A 26,680-nucleotide genomic window follows, 5' to 3' on the forward strand; every position below is an offset into this window, starting at 1 on the left:
CATGTTTTACAGATTCTTTTTTTATTGGTTTTAACAGATTTGTAGGTAACAAAATATTCCCCATTTTGTTTCACGTCTATGTATTTTATTGTTTTGGGTTAATGTCATTAATCATTAAAATTGAAGTACAGATAGAAAATTTTAATGTCTCTGGTGACTGAAAACTTTAAAAAATGTTTGTGTTATAGAATTACTGTAAGACATAAATAACTTCTAGACCTCAATATTATTGTAAAATTTTTTTATTAGTGATTGTGGAATTAAGTAGTGAAAATAATTGTTGTATTTTACTATATTTTAGCACCAGTCGAAATAATTCCTCTCTTTTGGTAGTGGCCTTATGGAGACATTTGCAGCATCAGCCCTGTTGGAAAAGGACAAGGAACAGAGTTCAACCTCACATTTCGTAAGGGCAGTGGGAAAAAGTCAGAAACTTTGAAATTTTCTACAGAGCACAGAACAGAACTTCTTACAGAAGCATTGGTAAGAATAGTTCCATATTAATAAACTAAATTTCTCCTCTTTTTAAAATGAAAGTTATATTAACGTAAGGTTTCAAAGTTGTGAACCTCTATTCCCACTGTGCTTATTTTCTCTTATTGACCTTGATACAACACTGAAACTTGTACTTTTCTCTAGCTGAAATACTGGAAAAACCTGTGTAATTGATAGTTTAGTCTTTTTAAGTTTATATACAGAACAAAGCAGTTATATGTTTAGTTATCTTGTTTTCAAAAAAGTTCCATACACTTTCTGTTAAATACCCTTTCTTAATATCAAGGTTACCAAACTGGGATTTTATTTGTTATGGATAGAAAGGACTGATCTGTAATTCTTCCTTTTCAGTCTGTTGTTATTAATTGGGGTTATATTTTTTTCTTTCAGAGATTTAGGACTGATTTTTCAGAAGGAAAAATTACAGGAAGGGTAAGTATTAACATTTATTAATATCTATATTTATTTGTTCAAATATTGCCCTTTATTAAAAATCATCCCATGGCTTTTATGTTCTTTTTCTGGCAAAGTTAAAGGAGAAAAAGGAAACATAATTTTAATGTCTCCCAATACTACGTGATAGAGAGATGAGTATAGTTTAATAGGAAACTCAAATATGCGGAATTAGATTTATTATTGTTTGGACAGAGAACTGTGGACATTGAAAACCATGCTGTCACCATTCATGGAGTCTTGATATTCGATGTTCTAAAGAGCAACAGTAAGAATCACACTACTGATAATTCCTGTTGAAACATCCAATGGTTTTTTGATGTAGGAGTTTCCAGTTTCAGAAATATGAAAGTTGTATGGCTTATGTACATTAAAACTGTCTTATTAGGTGTTCTTGCACTGGATCTGGCTGGTAATGTAGCTTTGTGTAATACACTGACAGCTTTGGGGAAGTCATGGTTATTTGTTACAATTTTCTTAACTTTTCCCCAGGCCTTCTCTAGCCACGTTATAGCAGCGTTTAAACTAAATCAGAGACTTCTGGGCTGGGGAGATGGGAGTTTATGCTCTTTTCACTCCCGTGGAGTATTGAATTTTTTCCATGAGGAGGTATGCTTTTATATTTCGGGGGTTAGAGGGAGCTGAATAATGCCTAAATTCATAACACTTTTCGGAGCTCTGGCTTCTGGCAAAAGACGGGAATTGAATTCTGATGCTGGCAGAACCATTCCGTCTTTTTAAAGCCCTCATTATCTCCTGTTTTAGCGTCCCAGAAGCCTTACTGATCTCAAATCAAGCAATTGGCTGGTTGCCCTGGAACCATTTAAGATAGTTTAATAGCATTTGGCAAGCTGCTTGCTTCTTGTTCCTGATAAAACACAGATTTCTATAAATCATAATTTGATATTCTTATTTTAATTATTTTATGGTAGCAGTGAGCTTTTTGTATATCTCATTTGTTTAGAAAACAGCTGCTTCCAAAAGTATATTTATAGATTTTATTTACAAGGTTCCCTTTATATCAGTTACTGTCAGCACCTTAATACTTTTCAAAATTTGTAGTGGAGACCAGTAGCTCTAAAAGATTGCCTGAAGGACAGTCCCCCTGATCAAGAATAAGTGTGGCACCTCCTTTTCTCCACAAATGATGTGCTGACTAAACAGCACTCTAGCATAAGTTGAATTTGGCCCTGAGGCCTTCACAGTCACCCCTAGAAACACTCTAAAACAGGGTCTTGCAAGTCTCTTTTAGCCTTCACAATCCTGAGGGCTAATGATGTGTTTCCTCAGGCATGTCTCATGACAGTCGATCTCCTGCTGGGAGGAGTGGAGACTGTCCTGCAGAGTGGCTTGGGCATGTCAGGAAGCACAGGCTGGGAAAGACCGCCTCTGTTGAGCCTTCCCTTTGACCCCACGCCTGTTGAGCTGTGGCACTGCTCCATCCTTTAGTTCAGAATCAAAGCTCTGAATAGATTCTGGGTTAATGCAGGCCCTTTTGTCTTTCTACAGAATTCCTTTTATGGAACTATATGGTGTATGATGTCACCAGTCAGTAATTCTGAGAGGACTTTGTGTGATATGATCCTACGAACCTCATTAAGTTTAGTGCTGGGTTGTTAGTGGAGGTTTTTATTATGTGATGCCTTACTCTTTTCTGAACATCTATAAGAGAATTTCTTATTTCAGTGTTAGAAATAGTTGCATTTTTGAGCAGTTTATTTTTACCTTAAGAATCTTGTAACTGACTGTACTGATGAATAGGAAACTGGACTTTTTGGGTGGGCAAAAAGATATTCATTTCACATCTGACACTTTGTTACCCTTATTCTCTTTGCCAAATTTTGCCTGTATTTTAAATTATTTTTTACCATATCCCATAGTTTTGGTAGCTGCCTCAATTAACCTTTTTACGTTCTTTCTTAAGAATTTAAACTGGGTAGTAAATTGATGTTGACTGTTCTAATAATTTCTGATACTAGTTACTTCAATTTGCAAATGAATGTTATGGTCTAAATGGAATTTTACTTACTAATGAAATTAAACTGTTAAGATAATCTCCCATTGGTATGATAAGAAAAGCTTAAGGTTAGACTGAGGCTTCAGCTTTCTTTCTCAGGCTGAGAGAGAAAATCTGTATTAATACATTGAACCAGCTCAGGTTGTTAAATTGAATACTCCCACTCCCCTGAAATGTGACTTAGCTCTTTTCCATATCTAACTTAATTAAAAGAATCCATCAACAAAAGTTGAATCTTTTCCCCAATAAAACTTTTTCAGAATAAATAACAGTTCAAATATTTAAAATTTCCTTATTTTCTTTAAATAGATTTACATAAGAGTGACTTAAAAGTGTTTTACAATATTATAGCCCCAAACTTTAATTTAAAAAAGACATACTGTTTTAGTTAGTGTAAACATAAATAAAATCTCCAAATAACTAAAAATTAGTTTTTTCCCTTTTTTTCAACTATTTGGATAATAACTCTAAATATCTATAGTATTGTTTAGATATTTTGGTTGTTTCAGCAGTAACTAGTACATTAAATGTAGCTTTACTATATGGTAAATATATATATATATATACATATATATATATATGTATATATATATATGAACCTAAAGTTAATATCTTTTTTTTCCTAGAGATATAACTGTTATAAGCATCACTGGAGTGATACAAGAAAACCTGTCATTTTGGAAGTAACTCCTGGAGGCTTTGACCAAATTAATCCTGCAACTAACAGAGTTCTCTGTTCCTATGACTATAGGAACATTGAAGGCTTTGCAGATCTCTCTGATTATCAAGGAGGGTTTTGTATACTTTATGGAGGATTTAGCAGATTGGTAAGTTCTGTTTTTAAAAAGTTATGTAAAAAGGGATATGAGTATTTATTTGAAGGAAAGCAAGTTTTTTTCCACTTCATTTTCAAATTTCATGTGAGTCCTTTGGGAGGAAGCATGGTATTAAGAGTTCAGGCTTTGGTATCAAAGAATTTGAATCTCAGTTTGCAGCTCTCTAAAATAAGGAGAATATTTATATCATGGGTTTTTTTTTGTTGTTGTTGTGGGTTTTGTTTTGTTTTGATGAGGAAGTGAAATAATTTATATAACATACTTATTATCCCAATTTGTGGCTTCATATTCAATAAATGGTAGGTTAGGGTTGTTATTTTTATTAGTATTAATGTCTTACCCGCAAGTTTCTAAGCTTTCTCTTAAAAAAAGTAATTTAAAATCTCGTTTTTAGTCTTTTTTTCCTTTGCCCTGCTGTTTGTAACATGAAATCCAAAGCTTCTGATTTGGAAATTTTGCGTATTTTTATCTTAAAATTCTGAATTATATGTAAATTGTGGAATATAATAGAAGCCATTTAAGATACTGAGACCCTAGTTTATCAGTACTAGAAGCTGAGCTAGAGATAATGACCATCTTTTTTTAAAAATAAGAAACATCCTGCTTCCTTGGTGAAACCCCACATCTCAAAGAAGAGCAGTAGAGAGAGTGTCCACATGGAGAGGCTCAGGTGAACTTACTCTGAAAAATTCTGTCTCTTCAAAATTTTAATTCTGTGGCTACCTAATGGCCTGGGAACACTACTCCAAGGTTTAGTGCTCCATACATAAATTATCCTGCCCTGGTTAGCAGTTTGCAGGACAGCCCTGGAACTTTTAGATGTGTGAGAGTTAGAGAGGGTAGCAAAAGGTTAATAAGAAGAATGAAGAGGAGGGGCAAACAATCTGATTTACAAAATATGTTAGCTCTTCAGAGCTACAGACCTTTTCCATCCTAGATTTTACCTTTATTCAGATGACGGTTACCAACCTGTGTCCCTCTTCTAGTAACATAGATGTTGACATTTTGTTACTTCTGAATCTACAGGCAAAAGATGAAATTAGTTCCCTCTCTCGTCTTAAAGCAGCCTAAAGTCAGCTGTGGTAGTGCTGTCCAAAGGCTCGTCACTTCCCTGGGCAGAAGTTCGTAATAATGGTGGAAAACATACCTAATTACAGAAATATGGCCTTGCTGGCCTTAACAGGATAACTGTTGCATAGTAATTCAACCAAGCATTACAATGCGTATGGTAAACATTAAGGATGAGCATTGTGATACTCCTTAATTGCCAACAGTTTTTATTGCCTAGTGGCATCAATTTTAATTTTAATCATCCACTTCCTAAGCATACTCTGCCTTTTTAAGACACTAGCAAAAATGAGTCAGTTCACTGCAGTTATAATAGCATGACAGATTCATTCATTCAAATCTTTATCTGGTACCCTCTACATCCATAGTGATAAGCTGCTGGGAATAAAATCAGTTTTTAAAACATAATCTGACCCAGTGTTTCTCTGCAAGGGTGCTATTGGAATTCTGGACAGGAGCATTCTTTTCTTGTGTAGGATTCCCCACCCTTTATAGGACATTTAGCATTTCTGGCCTCCAGGCACCAAATGCAAGTAATATAGTACCTTATTCTTGACCTTTGTAAATATACGACTGGAGGTTGGTTTATAATATCCATAGGGCAATGGCTTGTAAATATTTAAACATTCTTCAAGGTAATCTTTCAAGAAAGCCCACTATATGGAAACATTAAATCAAAGCTACTTTAGTCAAAACTGGAGTCCTGCCCGCATAGTACCCACCAATCCTGTTGGACTTAGCTGGGGACCCTTTTGACAGCTCCAGAATGCTATTTTCCACAGAGTAATGAAAACCACCTCTAAGTAGTTAAAATTTCTATTCATTGAGCTATTTTCAAGGCTCTGTATACCAGACTTTTAAATTTTAATTTAGTAATAATGTTTCATCCACAATGCACTGCTTATTTACCTCTGAGAAGATCTACCTTTCCCCTCTAGAATTGCTACTTCAGCCACTTTCCTTTGAGTTGATTCAGTATGGTCACGTCTTAGTTACTTCAACCCTGACTTTTTAAATTTCAAAATTTGTGCAGCATTTATTTGCATCAGAGCAAAGAGAAGAAATTATCAAGAGTGCAATAGACCATGCTGGCAACTACATAGGTATTTCATTGCGGATCAGGAAAGAACCTTTAGAATTTGAGCAATATTTAAATCTCCGCTTTGGAAAATACAGCACTGATGAATCCATCACATCTTTAGCAGAGTTTGTAGTCCAAAAAATATCACCTAGACATCCGGTAAGACTCGTTGTTCAAAATAAAAATTTGTTCATCTGATTTTAGCATTTTTCTTCAATAACTTTTTAATGTCTCAACTTTGTTTGAAGGAACCTGTAAAAAGAGTGCTAGCACTTACAGAAACATGTTTAGTAGAACGAGATCCTGCAACCTATAATATTGCAACATTGAAGCCTTTAGGAGAAGTAAGTTTCATCAGTGTTAGTTTAAAAGAGATTTCTTCTCATTGATAAATTAGAATAAGTTTCCTTCTATTTTAATGTTTCTTTTCATGCTTAAAGAATGAGAAACAAGAAGACTGTATTTCTTCACATTATATTTACTGATATTTAGACCAATAAATATTTCAAAATTTATTTTCAAATTATACAGTGAATGTAACTTTTTATTCAATAATTGTATGAAGATATGAGGCTTAAGAAAGCAGCCCTTATCAGCCCCAGACGGGTTGCCGGGTGGGCCCTGGTCGGGGCACATGTGGGAGTCTGTCTCTCTTATCTCCCCTCCTCCTATTTGGCAAAGAAGAGGGGAAAAAAAGCAGCTTTTAAATTCTGATAATGTAAACAAGTTACATTTTTAAATATGAATTTTTGTAAAAAATGATATGTAGTTTTTCTAACAAAATACCTTATAACTAAACATCTTGTTGAACTTATTTCTTGTTTTTATTAGGTATTTGCATTGGTTTGTGACTCAGAAAATCCACAACTTTTTACCATTGAATTTATAAAAGGGCAAATACGGAAATATTCTTCAACAGAGAGGTATTTTTTTAAATTCATCAATCTTTTGAGATTTTATGTGTGCAGGTAAAGTGCTTCATCAAAGAAGAAAAAGAAAGATTTCTAATCCAGAACTTTTTAATTTAGGAAAAGAAAACATTATTTTGTTGTATAGTTAAAATGACCATTGGCCCTGGCCGGTTGTCTCAGTGGTAGAGCGAGTGGTAGAGCGTTGGCCCGGTGTGTGGATTTCCCTGGTTTGATTCCCCATCAGGGCACACAAGAGAAGTGACCATTTGCTTCTCCAGCCCTCCCCTTACCCCTTCTCTCTCTTCCCATCCCACAGCCATGGCTCGATGGGTTTTAGCACATCAGCCCCAGGTGCTGAGGATGGCTTTCTATCTCCCCTCTCACTTGGAAAAATAAAATAAAATAAAATGACCATTTAGTTTTCAGATTACTAAAGAGAATAAAAATTGTGACTTGATTTTAAATGAAGTTTATTTCTGAATCCTAAGCTTTTAAAGTATATTTTAAAACTATCACCTACCACTTTCATTGTTAAATTATTTGGATAACAGTAGCAAGTTACTTTAATGTGAATGCTATACTTGAAGTTAGATTTTTATAAATTAGTATCATTAGGCTGGTTACCCAATTTTCCAGTAGGGTAGGAAATACATATATTGATACATATTTATAATATATATACTATATATTTTTATTTATTCATTTTAGAGAGGAGAGAGAAAGGGAGAGAAAGAGACAGAGGGGGAGAGAGAGAGGAGAGAGAGACAGAGAGAGAAGTTGAGGAGGAGCTGGAAGCATCAACTCCCATATGTGCCTTGACCAGGCAAGCCCAGGGTTTCGAACCGGCAACCTCAGCATTTCCAGGTCGACGCTTTATCCACTGCGCCACCACAGGTCTATACTATATATTTTTATAGTACTATGACTTGACTGTTGATGTGAAAAGTGAAAACCTGTGAGATACTAGAACTCATAAACTCTTGTGAGACAAACACATTTACTATGCTGTTCTGTGAATGACTGGTTCTCCCTGTATATACTAAGCCATTGTCATGGGATTGACAGTGTTTACATTCCAGGCAGTTCTTCCATGCTGTTGTAAATAGGTCAAGACTGAATCTGTTTTTAAAAGTTAGTTTAAACAGTTATGATACATTTGCCACACTATCTATAATACAGCCTTATTGAAGTATTTTCACTTCCTGTAGTATGGGGCCAGTTTCTTTCCTTAGAAAGTTTTTGACCTAAGGTCAATAAAAATGGCATCAATTTGTTGTTTTACTTATTTATGCATTCATTAGTTGATTCTTGTATGTGTCCTGACAGAGGATCAAACCCGGAACCTTGGCGTATTTGGGACAACACTCTGACCAATTCATCTACTTGGCAAGGGGCAAAATTTCCATTAATTCTCAATCATAAAACCTTTTTATTTTTCACCTTGCTTAGAGATTCTTTATTAGCAAGTTTGCTTGATGGAGTAAGAGCTTCTGGTAATAGAGATGTTTGTGTAAAAATGACATCAACCCATAAAGGCCAGCGATGGGGGTTACTCTGCATGCCTGTTGATGAGGAAGTTGAGAGCCTTCATCTCCGATTCCTGGCTGCACCTCCAAGTACGTATTGATGTAGATATTGCATTTTCATCCATTTACTTAATAATCATTTAAGAATTAGGAATGCAAAACTAAATCTTCTTTGAATCTTTTCATCTCCTTACAGATGGCAATTTTGCAGATGCTGTATTCAGGTTCAATGCTAATATTTCATATAGCGGAGTTCTGCATGCAGTAACGCAGGATGTAAGATAAATTGTATTACAATTTATTCATTGTCATGAACTTGCAGTATGGGAACTTTTTTGAAATAATCTTTCTTCACCTAGGGTCTCTTCTCAGAAAACAAAGAAAAACTGATCAATAATGCTATAACTGCATTACTGTCCCAAGAGGGAGATGTTGTTGCTTCAAATGCAGAGCTGGAGAGTCAGTTCCAGGCTGTTAGGAGGCTCGTGGCTTCCAAAGCTGGGTTTCTAGCCTTTACTCAGCTTCCAAAGTAAGTTGTCTTCTGAAACATGACTTTTTTTAGAGAATTTTAACAATTCAGAATAACAAATAATCAACAATTTACCTCTTTATAGCTGTTTAAACTGGATAACTTTTCTGTGGTGATAATGGCAGTTTTTATTTATGAGAAGTAAAAAGGGAAAGTGGGTGGAACTGAAGGGGGATATTGGTATCATACTCACCAGTAATATTATTGACTTTTGTTGCCATAAATTTGAATTGGAAGTTCCACGTCTCTTAGTTTTAATCAACCACAAAAATATCTTCACCCTCAAAAGACAAAAATTATTATGAAAACTGGTATGTTCCCGAGTGGGATTCAAAATCTGTTATTGCTACAATAATACAATAGATACTTAATGACTGTGACTTTATATGTTAATAGTAACATAACAAAATCATGCTCTGATATTGCTTTTGTATGCTTGTTTTTGGTTCAACAAGGTTTCGGGAACGTCTAGGAGTGAAGGTAGTGAAAGCACTCAAAAGGAACCACAATGGAGTGATCCATGCTGCTGTCGACATGCTCTGTGCCCTCATGTGTGTAAGTAGATTTTTTCTAGGCTGACGGTTTAAATTTCCACAAACTCAGATTTTTATTTTACCAAGGGAGTTTAGTGTTTCCATATTTCTTAAATTGGCCTTATAGCCACTTGTTTATGCAAGTCAACATTTGTTTATCACATCCTATAATGTTAAGACAGAGTTCCCTTCTTCCTTGAATTTGCTGACAGTCTCGTAAGGAAGGAATATGTATATACTATAAAGTAGGTAGAGACCATGTGATCCCTGAAAAGCAACACTCAATTTTTGTTTTGTGGGAGGGCAAGATAAAAAATTGTAGCACAGTCTTGCTGGAAGATGTTACACTTGATCAGAATGTTGAACGGCAGGTAAGTATTTTCCATCTGTGAGAAGGCTTTCCTATGAGAGGGATTAGCATGTACAAAGGCATGTTTGGGGAGCACCAAATAATTGAATATGGCTGGATCATTAGGGTTTGTATTGGGGATGCATGGGATTCAGAGTTATAGCTAGAGGTGTATGCAGAGACAGTCATTAAAAACCTTTTCTATCAGAGAAGCTAGATTTGAATGCTTTAGTAAGGAACAACTGAAAGATATTTCAGCAGAGCAGTAATCTGTCAGGTTTGAATTTTAGAAAGTTCTCAGGTCGTATATGGAGAGTAGATAACAGATGAAGTCAGAGGCAGGTAGACCAGATTATCATGTAAGGATGCCAAGGTAGGTTAGGGACTAAGAGAGACACATTTGAAAGCTGTTTGAGAAATAAGATCTAACTTGGTGACAGCTTGTATGAGGGAGAAGCAGTTGTACAACATAACTTTGACATTTCTGATTTACCTCAATTTTGTGTATAGAATATGGTACTTTATTTCTTATATAATGTATTTTAGGTAAGTTTACTGGTATAGAGTAAAATTAAGTAATTACGTGTATATCACCTTGCATTTATTACCAAAAGTGAATTTTATTATTTTATAATAAAAATAATTTCATTAAAATAATTAATAGGCCTGACCAGGCGGTGGCGCAGTGGATAGAGCGTCAGACTGGGATGCTGAGGACCCAGGTTCGAGACCCCGAGGTCACCAGCTTGAGCGCGGGCTCATCTGGTTTGAGCAATAGCTCACCAGCTTGGACCCAAGGTCGCTGGCTCGAGCAAGGGTTTACTTGGTCTGCTGAAGGCCCACGGTCAAGGCACATATGAGAAAGCAGTCAATGAACAACTAAGGTGTCGCAGTGCGCAACGAAAAACTAATGATTGATGCTTCTCATCTCTCTTCGTTCCTGTCTGTCTGTCCCTGTCTATCTCTCTCTCTGTCTCTGTAAAAAAAAAAAAAAAAAAAAAGAATAGGATGCTAGACTATAAAATACAATAGTAAGAAGCAAACACATTGAGCCCTTATTGCATATTATGTTGGGTTTTTTTTAATTCTTGATTTTAGAGAGGGACATCATTGATTAGTTGTTCCACTTTATTGTTTGATTCTTTATAATGCCCGGACCAGGAATTGAACCCACAACCTTGGTGTATTGGGATGATGCTTTAACCAGCTCAGCTACCTGTCCGGGACCTGCATATTAGGTTTTGGCTATCTATTTTATATGAATTATCTCACTTAAGCTTCAATATAGTCCTATGAAACAAATACTATTATTTCCACTTTATACCTGAGGAAAATAAGACTGAGAGTCAAAGTAACTTAACCTCGTTAGCGAGGTCAGCTGTAGTCAGTAGCAGAACGAGGATTTTATCTATACTCCTCACTAGTGTTCTGGAATCCTTTCACTCTCTATTATTCCAACAGTCAAAAAAGAAAATCACTGTGAGACAAAAGTATTTGCTGTGAATTTTAGTACTTGCTTTTCAGTTCTAAATTTTATTTCAAATTTAAATTATAAAATTAGGGGAGTGGGTATGGGTATTACTTGGTTTGTAAGAAGGAGACCTGTGTTGAAGGGGAGTACCTTGTGCTGTACTATCTATAGTAACTTAATGGACATGTAATAAAGTCTCATGAGATCCCAGGGGAGTTATCACTTTTGCCTCCTTGTTTTATCAGTTCTTTCTGTGTTTAATGAATACTCTTTATAAACGACTTTTGTGTGATGCCAATAACATGGGAGTACTCATGAATTACCACTGTTTTTTTTTTCAATAGCCCATGCATGATGACTATGATTTAAGACAAGAACAGCTAAACAAAGCTTCTCTTCTCTCTTCAAAGAAGTTTCTGGAAAACTTATTAGAGAAATTTCATTCCCATGTGGTAAATTATAATTAAATTTGTCATTTTAGAGGTACCGTATGTTTTTAATTGTAGCCCTCAGCTTTGGTCAGTATTTGGTCACAGTTCAGTTTTGTCATTAATAATAAAATACTGTTTTAGGACTATATAAATTCATCTGGGAGGGATACAGCCCTTTAGATATTTATATTGGTATTCCAGAGTTAATATGTATTTTTTTGTCTTTCTTTAAAATGTCATTATAAAATAAGCTGATCTAAAATTAAAAAATTGAGCTTAATCTTTGTTCCTCAGTCACTGGTTAACAATTTTAGAAATGAGCAATCTATATAACATCTTAGAAGGAACATGAGCACATTTTCAGAGTTTTACAAGTGTTGTCAAAGATGGCTTTTAATGCAAATACACATTAACTAGTTATACATGTTTAAGGAATCTTCATTATTCTCTTGAAATTTGACTGAAGTTTAATTTCCTTTTGAGATATGGTAAACAGTGGATTTGCTACATTTGTAAAACAAGTACTACTTCAAACTTTGAACCTCTTGTTGAAAGATTAAATGTTTACTTATAACATACAGAATAACAGAAAGGAGCACATTACTGCTATGTTTTGAATGAAGTCCTGGTCTTAAGTCAAGGCAATATGTTACTTTGTTTCAGGGTCATGGGACTGGTGCCCTCGTTATTAGTTCACTCTTGGACTTCCTGACTTTTGCCCTCTGTGCTCCATATAGTGAGACAACAGAAGGGCAGCAGTTTGATATGCTCTTAGAAATGGTAGCATCCAATGGAAGAACTCTATTTAAACTCTTTCAGGTGAGAACTTGTATTTTTCTTATCAGATACAACTAATGTAAGAGAACCCCTTTTTGGGGTGAGTTTGTTTTTAAAATAATACAGGTGTGCTTCTGTAGTAATGTTGATAAAGAAATATAGCTTAGTCCATTATCATGTTAGGACACTTAATTCCACAGATTTCTTGTTATTTCTTGTAGAGCTCTGTTGATGCCATTTGATCACTGTTTTTACTTTGTTGACCATCTTTTCCAACTTAGAAGTGGTGAAAAATGGGTTTTGTTTGTTTGCTTGTTTTTTTAGTAGGCCCAAAGTTCTCATTTTTACAAATTCTCAAATAATAACGAGCTTTAGCAGGCTGTTTATAAACAATTGAAAGCATTTGTTATTTTATATGATACTATAAGTATTTATAATGTGTGTGTGTGATATTTTTATGTTTACATTAATTTCTTTTTTTAATATTGAGCTTTATTCAAATAAGTATAATCCAATAAGTATAATGCATATTATTCAAATAAGTCAGCTATTAGGAATGTAAACTATGTTTATAGTGTTTGTAGGGCTCTTTAAGAATACCTTTACTAATTTTATGACTTATACTTTTATAAAAATTATATATTCTCCTTAGGAGTGAACACTAAATACAGGAGTGAGGAAAAGTAGGTTTACAGTTTTGAGTACATGAAACAGTTTATTCTTGTATTATTTATTATATTATTTGTTTGTATTACAACTGTAAACCTACTTTTGCTCACTCCTGTATGTTGCAATGCAGTTATTTCATTCTCTAATATGTTTCTGTCCTATTATAAAGCATCCTTCCATGGCAATTGTCAAGGGAGCTGGATTGGTTATGAAGGCAATAATAGAGGTAAGAGAACAGTTTTGAAAATTTAGACTTACTTGAATGTTGATTGGCTATTTTAACTGAAGATGACAAAATTACTATTTAATCTTTTACAGGAATTATGCAGTTTTCTGTGTAAGGAAAATCATTTTAAATTTTTGTTTAGAAATTAGTTTAAAACAGTTGCAGTAACAATTCCTAACAATAAGCTAGAAGATTTAAGTTCTTAGGTGGGTTTAGAGCAAATAAAGCTTTCTTTTTTCTAAAAATCTTTTTGTTCCTAAATTACTTGTTTTACTTTAAAAGAATTAAAAGTTAGAATTCTTTCATGCTTCCTTTTTTGGAGACTTGTTTGTGATGGTTTTGAAATCTTTAGGTACTGAGATATAAATCTCTTAGTGGAATTAGTTTATAGCAAAGTGATATCAAATAAGAATGGTAACAAAACTTAGTTCCTCATGCTAAAGTGTATTTGTAATTAACCTCTAAGAGAAAGAGATCAGGATATGATATTTTTAGACACAGGATATTGTTTCTCTAATATAGTCACTTTAACCTGTGTTTTTTAGAAGTTGAGACTGGCTGTGATTGTCAGCTTGCGTACTGGATGTTTACAATGATATCGGTCTAAGTGACTTGAATTCTTGTATTCTTTTGTTGGCATGAGTAATTTGGATAAAATATAAATCTGTTTGCCCTTTTATTGAAATCTCAGTGATTGTATCTCAAATATAACATGTAGCTAAATAATGAGCACAGAATTAGCATACTCAAGTAACTATTAAAAATTATATATAGGTATTAAATAAACTAATGGAATGTTGAAGTTTATTTGCATTTTTGTGTATATGCAACTAAAGGCTAATGTTCCCTCTCTAGTTAATGGGTTCTATGCTCATTTTAGCTTCCAAAGTAAGTACCACATCTCTCATTTACAGAGCATGCAGTAGCCCAAGACAGTTAGGGTCAAGAGACCAAACAGTATTCCTGACCTTCTCCACCACTATATAGCCATTCAAGCAGAAATATTCAGTGCCAGGTATAAGCAAAATGCCAATTTTGGCTTCAGTACAAGCCACACATGTCAAATTCATAGCCAGTGACGAGAATTGATGACTATTTATTATATACACCGAAATCCTGGCAAGTATCTTAAAATGATTTTTTTTCTGATTGTAAAAGCAGTATATGATCTTTGAAGAAACATTAGGATGTTCAAAAAAAATACAAGGAACAAATAAAATCACCTGTATTTCTAACATCCGGAGATAACTGCTATTAGCACTTTTTAAATTCTCCTCTCAGATTGTATGTTCTAAATGATGATATATGTACATATACATACTATGTATATATTTGTATATATACATGTTTATTTTTAAAATGATATATGTATATATTCATGCTGTATGTATATTTGTATACATACTACACATTCGATTGTACTACACACTTGTACTTTTTTCAGTAACATTGTGAGCATTTTTACTTTTCAACAGATTGTCTTAAATACCACACTGCTTGCTTCATTTATAGTTCTGTGATTACCATTGATTAGTAGTCCTAAATCATAAAAGAACTGTCCCTATATCATATCATTCTTTAGAAAAATAATTGTTTACCCTGAAAATGATTCTATTGTTAATAATAAAAACAACCAGTTTTGTAAGATGCCTTTGATAGAAATTACTGATTTTCCTGTGTTACCTCTTCCCTTTGTTGGCTGTTACATACTCAGGGAATTAACCCAATTTTAATATTAAATTAAGCAAACCATAATTCATAAGATAAATTTGCCTGGAAACATTTAAACCTCATTCCAAAGGCAAATAATATATTTAAAATTACTTATACTACTACTAACCTCTGTTATTTTTGGGTAACTGAGATTGCCGTTTTAATTTTTGTCATATTGTATACTGAATAATTATTTTATCTAGAGATAGCAAATTAGTTTTACAGAGTCAGGATAGCTTTCTTCAGATTGCTGCTTTAGGGATCATTTTACCCTTTTTCCAAAGGAAGGTGATAAAGAAATTGCTACAAAAATGCAGGAGCTTGCCCTAAGTGAAGGCGCCTTACCTCGACACTTGCATACCGCGATGTTTACAATAAGCTCAGATCAAAGGATGCTTACAAATAGGTAGGTTGAATTTGATTCGCTGTAAATTGCTGATTAGAGAATGGATTCAGATATATTTCATAAAGCAAACCAAATAAGTGTTTGAATTACACAAATGTTTTATTTTCTTTTGATTTATCTCATTTCCTTTTCCTTATAAAAGGATTGTGCCCAAATGATCATTTTTTCTGCCCTTGCATAACTTGGGGTGAAATAATGAAATGTATTTGCCCCCCCCCCCCCCCCCATTACCAGGCTTCACATGCATAGTCATGGGACTAGAACATGGAAAAAGAGTGCCTGGAAGCTTATGGAACTAGAACTACATGCCCAGGCCTTTTCTCCTTGTACTTGCATCTGGCCACCCTGCATGTGGATGACTCCATATGTAAACCTTGCACACTTTTTAAGTATTTTTAATTAGGTACTCTATTTTAAGAATATAGAAAACCATAATATTTTTTTTTTAATTAAAAAAAAATTTTTTTTTTACAGGGACAGAGAGAGAGTCAGAGGGATAGACAGGGACAGACAGACAGGAACGGAGAGAGATGAGAAGCATCAATCATTAGTTTTTCGTTGCGACACCGTAGTTGTTCATTGATTGCTTTCTCATATGTGCCATGACCACGGGCCTTCAGCAGACTGAGTAACCCCCCGCTTGAGCCAGTGACCTTGGGTCCATGGTAGTGAGCTTTTTGCTCAAGCCAGATGAGCCCGCGCTCAAGCTGGCAACCCCAGGGTCTCGAACCTGGGTTCTTCCGCATCCCAGTCCGACGCTCTATCCACTGCACCACCGCCTGGTCAGGCAAGAAAACCATAATATTTAACCAACCTAACATAAACCAATCCTAAACCTCTTATAAAAATTTTCCCTTTGGCAAATCATTCTTTTTATAATAATTATTCAAATGTAAGGAAGCATATAAGTCTATTTGTTTACTACAGGCTTTATGAAATCTAGCCCTTTAAAATTTAACTCCCAGCATTTGACCCTTTCAGAGACACTTAGCACACCATATTAGCACTCTTGACTCACATAGTAAAAGAAAAAAAAGTGTGACTTTTTAATTCTATTCTTTTGATTTTTACATAATAAATTGCTGGCTTATGTTTACTTTATACTGTAAATTTTCTTTGTCTTCATTTTTATTAGCTGTCTTTCTGTTGCCTTGCTAATAGTTTTCTGCTGTTTATATTATTAGAAGAAGCTATCTGCATCCCTCACTTGTATATGTTCGCCACAAAAGTAATCTTGTGTGTTGCCTGAGAGGACAAAAAGATATAAAAAGATTTTTTTCCTTGGTGTATTGCCTTATTAGCAATGCTAGACATCACCTTTCATAACAACAGACTACTTGATATGTATTTCATTAAACCTCCATGTTAGGTGTTTACTTGTATTCTTTATTATAATCAGAGACATTTTCTACTGTGATCAGTTACAATATTGAAAAGCCGTCAGATTGAAAAATTACTACTTTTGATTTTGTATTGCTCTTTTACAAATTGCCATTATTAAATGTTATCTTTCATCCCTAATTAAAGCTTTCTTAGGAATTATTGATATGATACCTACCAAATACCAATGAAGGAAATTATAAGTGTAATTATAATCATTTCATTATACAGTATGTCCGTAAAGTCATGGTGCACTTTTGACCGGTCACAGGAAAGCAACAAAAGACGATAGAAATATGAAATCTGCACCAAACAAAAGGAAAACTCTCCCAGTTTCATACCTATTCAGTGCAGTTCAATGTGGGTTCACGCACAGATTTTTTAGGGCTCCTTAGGTAGCTATCCCGTATAGCCCCTACAGACTCTTCACTGACTGATGGCCTACCAGAACGGGGTTTCTCCACCAAACTGCCGGTTTCCTTCAACTGCTTATCCCACCGAGTAATGTTATTCCTATGTGGTGGCGCTTCGTTATAAACGCACCGATATTCACATTGTACTTTGGTCACGGATTCGAATTTAGCGAGCCACAGAACACACTGAACTTTCCTCTGTACCGTCCACATCTCAGCTGGTATGGCGGTGGGCTGCTCTGCTCTATACACAGTGTTATGTCATCATCTGCGCATGTGCACATGCTGCCACATCATCCTACAGAAACTGCTTTCCTGTGACCGGTCAAAAGTGCACCATGACTTTACACACACTGTATTAGCTTTAAAATAGGCATGGGAATGAACAGTTATAGTGATGTTCATTTTATTGGTGATAGAACAAAGTATAGCTTGGGCTTTCCTATTAAAATATTTTCTTCTGGGAATGAAACATGGATAAATACATATGACTGTAGGTGATTATTTGGTTATTTCCCTCACAAGTTTTATGCCCATTCTTATAGCAAATGGCATGTGATTCCCTACCAAAGCATAGAAGGGTCAGCAGTGAATAAAATACATTCCCTGCTCATGAGGAGCTTCCAGCTTAGGAGACAAAGTCATCATGAAGATTAAGATAAATGAATAAGTCATAGATTCAACATGGATCTGAATTTTCATTTTGAATTAAAATATGCTTTTATTGATTATTATTTTTGATTGATTTTAGAGAGGGGAAGAGAGAGAGAGACACACATCAGTCTGTTTCTCTGTGTGCCCTGATTGGGAATCAAACCTGCAACTTTTGTGTTTCAGGACGATGCTCAGCCAACCGAGCTGTCTGGCCAGTGCTGAGCCAAAATATGCTCTTAGTTCAAAAGTGGGATCAGTAGAATAATTTGCTCTAAAGGGTTTTAAGTTTTTGTCCAAACTCCAAAACTGAAAATATTTTGTATCTCAGATTTTGTCAAAAAGGTTATATTAGAACATAGTTGTGGAATTTTGTTGATGTTCAGAATCCAAAAAGATGTAAGAATACTAGGATCATCACTGTGGCAGGACTTGCTATGCAGCCTAACTGTATCAAATCTAGTTTTCTTTCTGTCTTTAATTGGAGTGAGAATGTACTTCATTTTCAGGTCCATGAGAATTAGTTTATTACAGGAAAAATTTTAATTTGGAGAAAATTCTAAAGTGTTGGCAATATTTGCATTACTATTTCATATATCTCCAAATTAAAAGATTAATTTTTAATATTTAACAGAGTGATTAGTTTACTGTAGTCATATTTCTTATGTGATATTTTGTTTTTAAAAATTCCTTTCTGTTCTAGCTGAGATAAAGCAGCAAACCTTTCTCAACGTCTGCTTTTTTCAGACAGCTAAGTAGACATTTAGTGGGACTCTGGACAGCTGATAATGCAACTGCAACAAACTTGTTGAAGCGCATTTTGGTAAGTCACTTGAATAACTGGCGTTATATATTCTTGCCCAGTAAAATTTTATTGATAAGTTATTTATACTATTAAAAGGGTCTTTTAAAGTCTGTTTTTAATTTAAAAGATCGTAGGAGTTGCCTTAACATGGATGCTGTCCTTTATAAAACGACATCATAGTATTCACTTGAGTTTTGAAGGCTAAATTTTCTTTTGTGCAATTGTTTTGAAAGTGGATTATGTCTTGTTTTTGTTTGTTGTTTTTAGCCGCCAGGCTTGCTGGCGTTCTTGGACAGCTCAGATTCTGTTCCTGAGAAGGATGCTGATCGGATGCATGTTAGAGATAATGTGAAAATAGCAATGGTAAATATGATTGTCCTAAGTATCTTTTCAGAATGAAAGATCACTTTCGTCTGATACAACCTAAAAATTTTAGAAAAAAAAATTCAAATGTGTAATCTGATGTTTTGCATATAATATGTAATTGATAAATGTTGGTAAATGGGACCAACTCTAAAAAAATAATTTAAGTCATATTATTTTTCATACAAAGCTATTTTAATTATTAAGGTTTGGGTATCTGAGAAAATTACTTAGCATGTTTCAAGATATTTCGTTATTTACTTTCTCTTAGGTTGTATTTTTCTGTCCTCATCACATTTCTCTGTCTGCATCTACCTCTCAATTGCATCTTGCCATCTCTCTAAAAGGAATCATCTTGAAAACTAAGTAGAAGGTTAAGATTTCTTGAACAAAAAGGATAACTTACAGTGGAAATTGTCACCTTTTATTTTTTCACTAAGCCCTAACATTCAGCATTTATTTAATCATGTTAAATGAATAGTGTGACTCAGCTTTACTTACAGTTTTATAATAAATTTGCAAACAGGACTGTAATGGATTTCAACATTATTTTACAGGATCAGTATGGAAAATTTAATAAAGTTCCAGAGTGGCAAAGAATAGCTGGAAAAGCTGCTAAAGAAGTTGAAAAATTTGCCAAAGAAAAAGTGGATCTTGTATTGATGCATTGGAGAGACAGAATGGGTATTGCACAGAAAGAGGTAAGAATAAAATCTGCTTCCAAAAACTCTTAGCACTTCGTATATCTGAAGTTTCCTTTTGCTGTTGCTATTTGGAGATGGTAGTTTGATATTTTTGACAGAACACTTGAAGAAATGCTGCCTACCCGTGATTCATATTTTCATATGAATTTTTTTAAATTTAGTTTTCTGAATCATTGCTAATATTTTCCCATAACTTCCAGTTTCAATACTTTTTCATTTCTATGTATATTTCCTTCCTTCTCTGAACTTTGTTTTATAGTATGAAAATAAGGACATCCTTCTTGTTTAGCTTCTTAATTCAGAGCTAGCCAGACAAATGTTTTTGAAATGAGATGCACATTTTTAAATTAAATTTACTGTGTGTACTTAAAATTTTTAATATTAGCTTCTCAAATCAAGATCAGATCTAAAATAGTTTTAGTCTCATTTTTCAGTTGGCAGCATGTGCCACAGAACCTAATTCAGTAATGCACATTCTTCAATTTAGAAGGGAATGTGCAGTGGTTAAGAGCGATTAATGGAGTCTTGTAAAAGTTGAGTTGATCTCATGATTTGTTTGATTTTTGACCACACTTAAATTCTTTTCCTTTAACCATCTACACCGCTCACAAAAATTAGGGAATATTTTATCGCTTCATATTCATTTTGAAATATCCCCTAATTTTTGTGAGCAGTATATTTATGACCAGTACTTTTTCCTTATGCAAGGAAAGTAATATGAATCTCTTTTTAAAACAAAGATGAATTTTCACAATATCTAAATATAGTGCATAGGTGTAATAGAACAAATATTAGAGTCTGTGTGTCTATTTGAAATTGAGACCAAACTAAAGTTCTAGAACATGAATGAGCGTAATGGGTTAATGCTAATTTGTATGAGTGCTATATACAATGTAAAGAGTCATTAGACGGGCTTTCAAAGGGCTAGGAATACTGAATTTTGAATTGATTAACCTACATTTGAAGCCTGATTTTGTCATTTATTATCCCATGTAGAAATTATGGGTTTTCAGAACCTTTCTTTCCTCTTTAGTAAAGTAAGAGTAACATTACCTTCCTTCTCTATCCTATAAGGTTGCAAGATAATAATAAAAGCACTGTATAGGTTGGGGCAAAAAGTAAGTTTATGGTTTGTATGGGAAATAATACAAAAATTAATAAATAACACAAGGAATAACTGTTTTGTGTACACAACTGTAAATCTACTTTTGCCCCTCCCTGTTTACATGTCTTATCGTGATAATGTTGCTATAGCATTTGAGCAGTTGAAAATCTACAGATATGAATGAGTTTTGCAGTTATTAAAAATTACAAACTTCTGATTTCAGATGGTTAAACCTTACATTTCTAAAATAACAGTTGTTTCAAGCTGTTAAATATAATTATACTGAAAAGAAGTTTTTGTCATCAGATTCCATACATCACATTTACCAGCGTAAGCATGAAAATCAAAGCCAGTTCAGTTAGAAATGTGGGTGGCATCTGTTATTTAAAAACAACAGTTCAGAGAGAAAGAAATATATTTTTAGTATTAGTAATGTTTTATTGGTCTGTTGGTTTCATTTACATGGGATGTTATTTAAAGTGTTGAGTAAATAATGACACCAAATAAATAAACGTTGGTCAAAAAATTACTTTGGTAGCAAAGTAATTATTTCTGCCAAGTATTGTTTTTAACATTAATTTTTTTAATGAAACTGAATAACTTTTGTGCTTATTTTATTCATAAACATTAACACCAAATTTTGGGATGATCTTATGCTTCAGCTAAAATCTAAAAATTAACCATTGCTAAGATTAACTGGCTAGTCTTTGAAATTAACTGCATTTCATGTATAATCAGTGTGTTTATGAAGTTATTTCCATATATAGCCAATGTTTTGTGTTGGATTAATAATAACCTTTGGCTAATATATAAAATTACTTATTTATGCTAATTTCAGATTAGGGATTTGTTTAGCCATTTGGGGTTTTTAGCCTAAGTATCTAAATCAGTCAGCTCAGATTTTGGAGAGCTGTTTATCTTTTTCTGTATAGCATTTACATTTTTATTACCCTAGATGTCCAGCTTTTTGTCCTGAGAGCAGGGAAAATTGAAAAAGGTACTTCTCAATTAAGATTTTAAAAAAGATTTGTCAGTACTACATTTTTGAATCATATATAAATTTCATTAAAGTCTCACCTTATATTAGTTTTCATGATATTGCATAGAATTAAAATTTATAGAACACATTTTCTCATGTAGTCCATAGGTTTTATATTTCAAACAGCAGTTACTTTTAAAATGTACTACTCATTTTATCTTTATTCTCTCTGTGTCTGGTCTTTTTCTTGCTTTATTTTATGTAATTTGCCACTTATTTAATGAAGTTACAGGCTTTTACATTTTATTCTATACTTTCTACTTTTTGTTTCTGTCACATTGACGGTTAGAATTTTCACGTCTGAAATATCTACAGGTTTACTTAAAGCAGAGATTTTTAACCTGTAGTCCATGTATAGACTTCAAGAAATCTTTAAAAATTTCCCCTCTAGTTGTAAACCTTACAACATATCTTTTTCTGGAAGAGGGCCATAGCTTTTTTGAATTTTTAAATGGCTTTATAACTGCCTAAAATTAAGTCTTTTGAGAAGCAGGTGGGCCTTTTTTCTGTCTTATAAAGTGAAGGTGATTTATATTGGTGACATCCTTGTAAAATTTGTATAATAGGTATGGCTTAGCAGATATAGGCTCACTCTCTTATATTTATTTTCTTTAAAAATTCTTTTTTCCTTTTTATAATTAAATTCAGGACAGAAACAATATGGTGAGTTTAAGTTCCTGCTACATGTGTGAAATTCATTAAAACTGCCTGGCATGTGGAGTTGTCTTGATAGTCTAATAAATTAAATTCAAGCCTCACTTCACGCGTGTCTGAATGTAGATACATATTTCTTGTCTATTAGCTATTTTCAATTTATACTTGCTTCTCTTGGCTTTAGTAATAGTTTAATAACCTGTAATCTTTTGCATTTATTATTTTCCCATGGCTTCTGTCTTAACTGCATGTAAATGTTTAAAACAAGTCACTGTTTTTAACTGTTATAAATTTTATTAGTCATTGCTGTAACAATATAAATTTAGGCCACACAAAAATATTTCAGCTGCAGTATAAAAATATATGCTGACAAAGTATTATATTATCATATAATCTAATATTCTGTATTCATATTTTATAGATTTTATTTCAGTAGTTCCGTTTCTGACAATTTGATGAAGGAAATGTTTCTCATCACTTAGTAAAGTGATGATCTTCTAACTAAGCCTCCGTGGTAGCCCCAGATTGAGCTCTATGAAGTTTCTTTTTTTTCCAGAATATAAATCAAAAGCCAGTAGTTCTTCGAAAGAGAAGACAAAGAATAAAAATAGAAGCAAATTGGGATCTCTTCTATTATAGGTAAACTTTAGGACTTTTTACCAGCAAAACATTAAATTTGGCATTTCCATTACAGAGGAATCAAAGTGTGTTTGTTGTTTTGTTTTTTGCTTGGAGCTAATGCTTTATGCTACAGGTATTTTTATGCTGTTAAGGTCAAGAACTGTACCCACAAAGATTGGTATGATTAATGACGCTTCAATAAAATTAAGGCCTTTTATAGAGTGTTGGTAGACTGAAGAGCCTAAGTTACTTTAAAAAAATTTTTAAGGTTTATTAAAATCCTGTTGTTGCTTAGAAATAGCTGTATTATAACTTCTTCAAGCCTTGTTGGAAATGGAGTCTCAATAGGGGAAAATGATGAAAACATAAGGAGTCTTAGTGGAAAATGTGTATCCATGTTAGCTTACTTCATATACTTTTCTGGCTTCTCTAATATAGCAAATCCTTCTTATTCCTATTTTAACTTCTGCTCTACACCCCCCCCCCCCAATACATAAAAGGACTCTGAAAAATATATTTTGGGGAATTTACAAAACTTTTTTGATATAACTCACAGTACTCAGTCTGGAAGCTGACCTATTATACCTCGGCTAAAAAAGGAAAATAATGTGCTTTGAAAACTTCCCACCGACTTTTAAAGTGTATAGTATGCATTTAGTATTAGTATGGCCTTAAGAATATGCCTTGATTTTCTTTCTCAGGAATCTCTCAACTGTGTTGTGCCCCTAGGAACTCTGATGTCAGACTTTCTAGGAGGATTACAGACTGAAAGTGAATGGATGTGAAGCCTATTCATCCCCAGTTCAGACTTGTGTCCAAATTTATTACAGTGGTTAAACTAGTCCAGGAAAAAAAGGGAGATATTTTGAAAATATCAACCAGATCTTGGCAGTTTAGCAGTATTCTTTCGTAGATAGTTTCTAAGAATCTGATCTAGATTATCAAATAATCCAGAAAATCTTATCTTCCCTAACCCGAAATTTGATCCTTATTATGATATGATTATTTTCTAGCTGAAATTTATATTAGCAATAAATTCTGTAATTGAAATATTATTTCCTTATTTTGAAGTTCACACAGAGCCTGACCTGTGGTGGCTCAGCTGGACAAAACGTTGACTTGCAGTGCTGAGGTTGCTGGTTTGAAACCCTGGCTTGCCTGGTCAAGGCACATAGGGAGTTGATGCTTCCTGCTCCTCTCCCCCATCTCTCTCTCTCTCGCTCTCCTCTCTAAAATTATTAAATTAAAAAAAAAAAATTTAATCTTAAAAGAAATTCATACCGATTTGTTTTATAGTTTGAGTTCATTTCCTCCCAACATTTTATTATGAAAATTTACATGCAGAAAAGGTGAAAGAATGTTACAGTGAATAGCTGCATACCTGTCACCAACAGTCTACTGTTAACATTTTACTGTGATTTGCAGAAGTTTTATTTTTTTCTTTATACATGCTAAAGTTTATTATTTCTACTATTTTCTGGATTATTATAAAATGTGGTAAGGAATTGATAGTTTTTTTTAAGAAATGTTTTTTTCTTCCTACTCTTTTCTGATTATATGTCCGTCTAGATTTGGTCAGGACCATGCCAAATCAAACCTAATTTGGAATTTCAAGACACGAGAAGAATTAAGAGATAGCCTTGAATCTGAAATGAGAGCGTTTAATATCGACAGAGAGCTTGGCAGTGCTAATGTGATCTCCTGGAACCACCATGAATTTGAGGTCAAGTTTAATATTTGTAGTACAGTAGTGTTGGTTTTTTTAAATAAGCATGCATTATTTTTGGAGTGTTTTTAAAAATTTATAGTTATATAACATATATCCTTACCTTACTTTTTCCTCTTAATTTTTATAGAGGAAACTTTGGAAATTTTATAATCTATGCATGAAACAAAAAGAAAAAAATAATTTTAAGTAACTTGGCTTGGTACCTGAGAATCGTGTAGCTGTTTTACTAAATTTGATTCTCCACATTCCAGATCTGTTCTTTGCTTGTTCTTTTCTCTTTAGAGCCTTTCTACATGGGAACATAGCCTGTTCTCCTTGTTCTTTGTAGCTTGTTTAATTTTTTGTGGTAATTTGGTTCTGAATCTGACCATATTTTGCTGTTCTATTAAAATATTGCTGTGAGGAATGACAGTGTAAGAACAAGAAACATGGTGATATAATTTAGACTCTTATTACAGCTGTAGCTTTGAACCTGCTCATGACCTACTAGCCTTTGATCTTTAACCCAAATGCATTTCCAAAGCATTTAATGACTTGATTTTGCTCATTTTCTCCTTTTAAGAGACTTCCTTCACTTTGGTTTTGGTTGTCTGTATTCTAGATTTTCTCCTTCACTGGACATTCATTCTTATTTGTTCATTTTCTTTTTATTTTGCCAAATGCCAAATGTTTGTTGGCCCCAAAGGGTCAGTTTGTGGACCTGTTTTCATTTATAATCATTGCCTCAGGGATCTCATCCATTCTCGTGGCTTGAATTTTTTTTTTTTTTAAATTTACTGGTAGTGTCCTTATTTTTTTTTTTATCTCCTGCTTAAGACTTTCTTTCCTAGACTTCATACTTTTATAGTATAATTAGATATCTAATAAGCATCTAGAACTTAGCTCTTGTTCTTTCCTGCAGCCTGCTTCTCTTGCAGTCTTTCTGATTTTAGGTAATGGCTTCTCATTCTTCTGGTCTGAACCCTTAAAATCATATCTTTGATACCCGAAATCCAATTTGTCAGGGAATCCTAATCAGTGCACCTTCCGAATATATCTAGAACCCTACCCTCTTTTCTCTCTGGGATTGTAGCACTCTCTGCTTTCACCTGTACCTCCCTACAATTTATTATCAACATAGCAGCAGTGTAATCTCATTAAAATATAAGTAGGTCGTGTCAGTTCTCTGCTCAAAGCCCTCTGCTGCTCCTGTGCCTTCCTGTTTTCCTTAGTAAAAACAGGGCTCCTAAAAATGACAAGACAGGCTCTGTGTTCCCCCTAACCCCAGGAATTGTTTGTTTGATCTTATCGCCTACTACTTATGTTTCCACTCCTGTTCCAGCCACTGGCTTCCCTGAAAACACCAAATTCATGTTCTTGATTTGGAATCTTTCCCTTTCCTTCCTTCCTCCCTCCCTCCCTCCTTCCCTTCCTCCCTCCCTCCCCTTCCTTTTTTTCTCTTTCTCTTCCTCTCCCGTTTGTTCTTTTTAAATATATTGATTTTTTTTATATTTTAGAGAGAAAGAAATATCGATTTGTTCTTCCACTTATTTATGCATTCCTTTATTGATTCTTATATGTGCCCTGACTCGGAACAAACCCACAACCTTGGTGTATTGGGATGATGCTATTACCAAATGATCTATCCAGCAGGACTGACTCGGGATCTTTCTGCTTGCTCTTCTCTCTGCTTCCATTTTTTCTCTGGGTAGCCACATAACTTGTTTTCTCATCTCCTTTAGGTTT

General features: G+C 33.9%; 1 protein-coding gene across 2 annotated transcripts in view; it reads left to right on the forward strand.

Moving 5' to 3' along the window:
• Positions 1-26,680, forward strand: part of DNAJC13 (DnaJ heat shock protein family (Hsp40) member C13) — a 129,778-nt gene that overhangs the window by 41,270 nt on the left and 61,828 nt on the right. For both annotated transcript variants that reach the window (XM_066350411.1, XM_066350412.1), the window contains exons 4-22: positions 334-483; positions 886-927; positions 3,592-3,792; positions 5,903-6,109; positions 6,199-6,294; positions 6,782-6,873; positions 8,311-8,477; positions 8,584-8,663; positions 8,747-8,916; positions 9,372-9,471; positions 11,614-11,721; positions 12,364-12,519; positions 13,316-13,372; positions 15,370-15,491; positions 18,683-18,758; positions 19,008-19,103; positions 19,661-19,804; positions 23,162-23,244; positions 24,796-24,949. In XM_066350411.1, the coding sequence (XP_066206508.1) occupies positions 334-483; positions 886-927; positions 3,592-3,792; positions 5,903-6,109; positions 6,199-6,294; positions 6,782-6,873; positions 8,311-8,477; positions 8,584-8,663; positions 8,747-8,916; positions 9,372-9,471; positions 11,614-11,721; positions 12,364-12,519; positions 13,316-13,372; positions 15,370-15,491; positions 18,683-18,758; positions 19,008-19,103; positions 19,661-19,804; positions 23,162-23,244; positions 24,796-24,949 (2,301 nt within the window). The remainder of the gene's footprint in view (positions 1-333; positions 484-885; positions 928-3,591; positions 3,793-5,902; positions 6,110-6,198; positions 6,295-6,781; positions 6,874-8,310; positions 8,478-8,583; positions 8,664-8,746; positions 8,917-9,371; positions 9,472-11,613; positions 11,722-12,363; positions 12,520-13,315; positions 13,373-15,369; positions 15,492-18,682; positions 18,759-19,007; positions 19,104-19,660; positions 19,805-23,161; positions 23,245-24,795; positions 24,950-26,680) is intronic.

This window comes from Saccopteryx leptura, chromosome 10 (assembly GCF_036850995.1).
Source record: "Saccopteryx leptura isolate mSacLep1 chromosome 10, mSacLep1_pri_phased_curated, whole genome shotgun sequence".
NCBI classification, from domain to species: domain Eukaryota; kingdom Metazoa; phylum Chordata; class Mammalia; order Chiroptera; family Emballonuridae; genus Saccopteryx; species Saccopteryx leptura.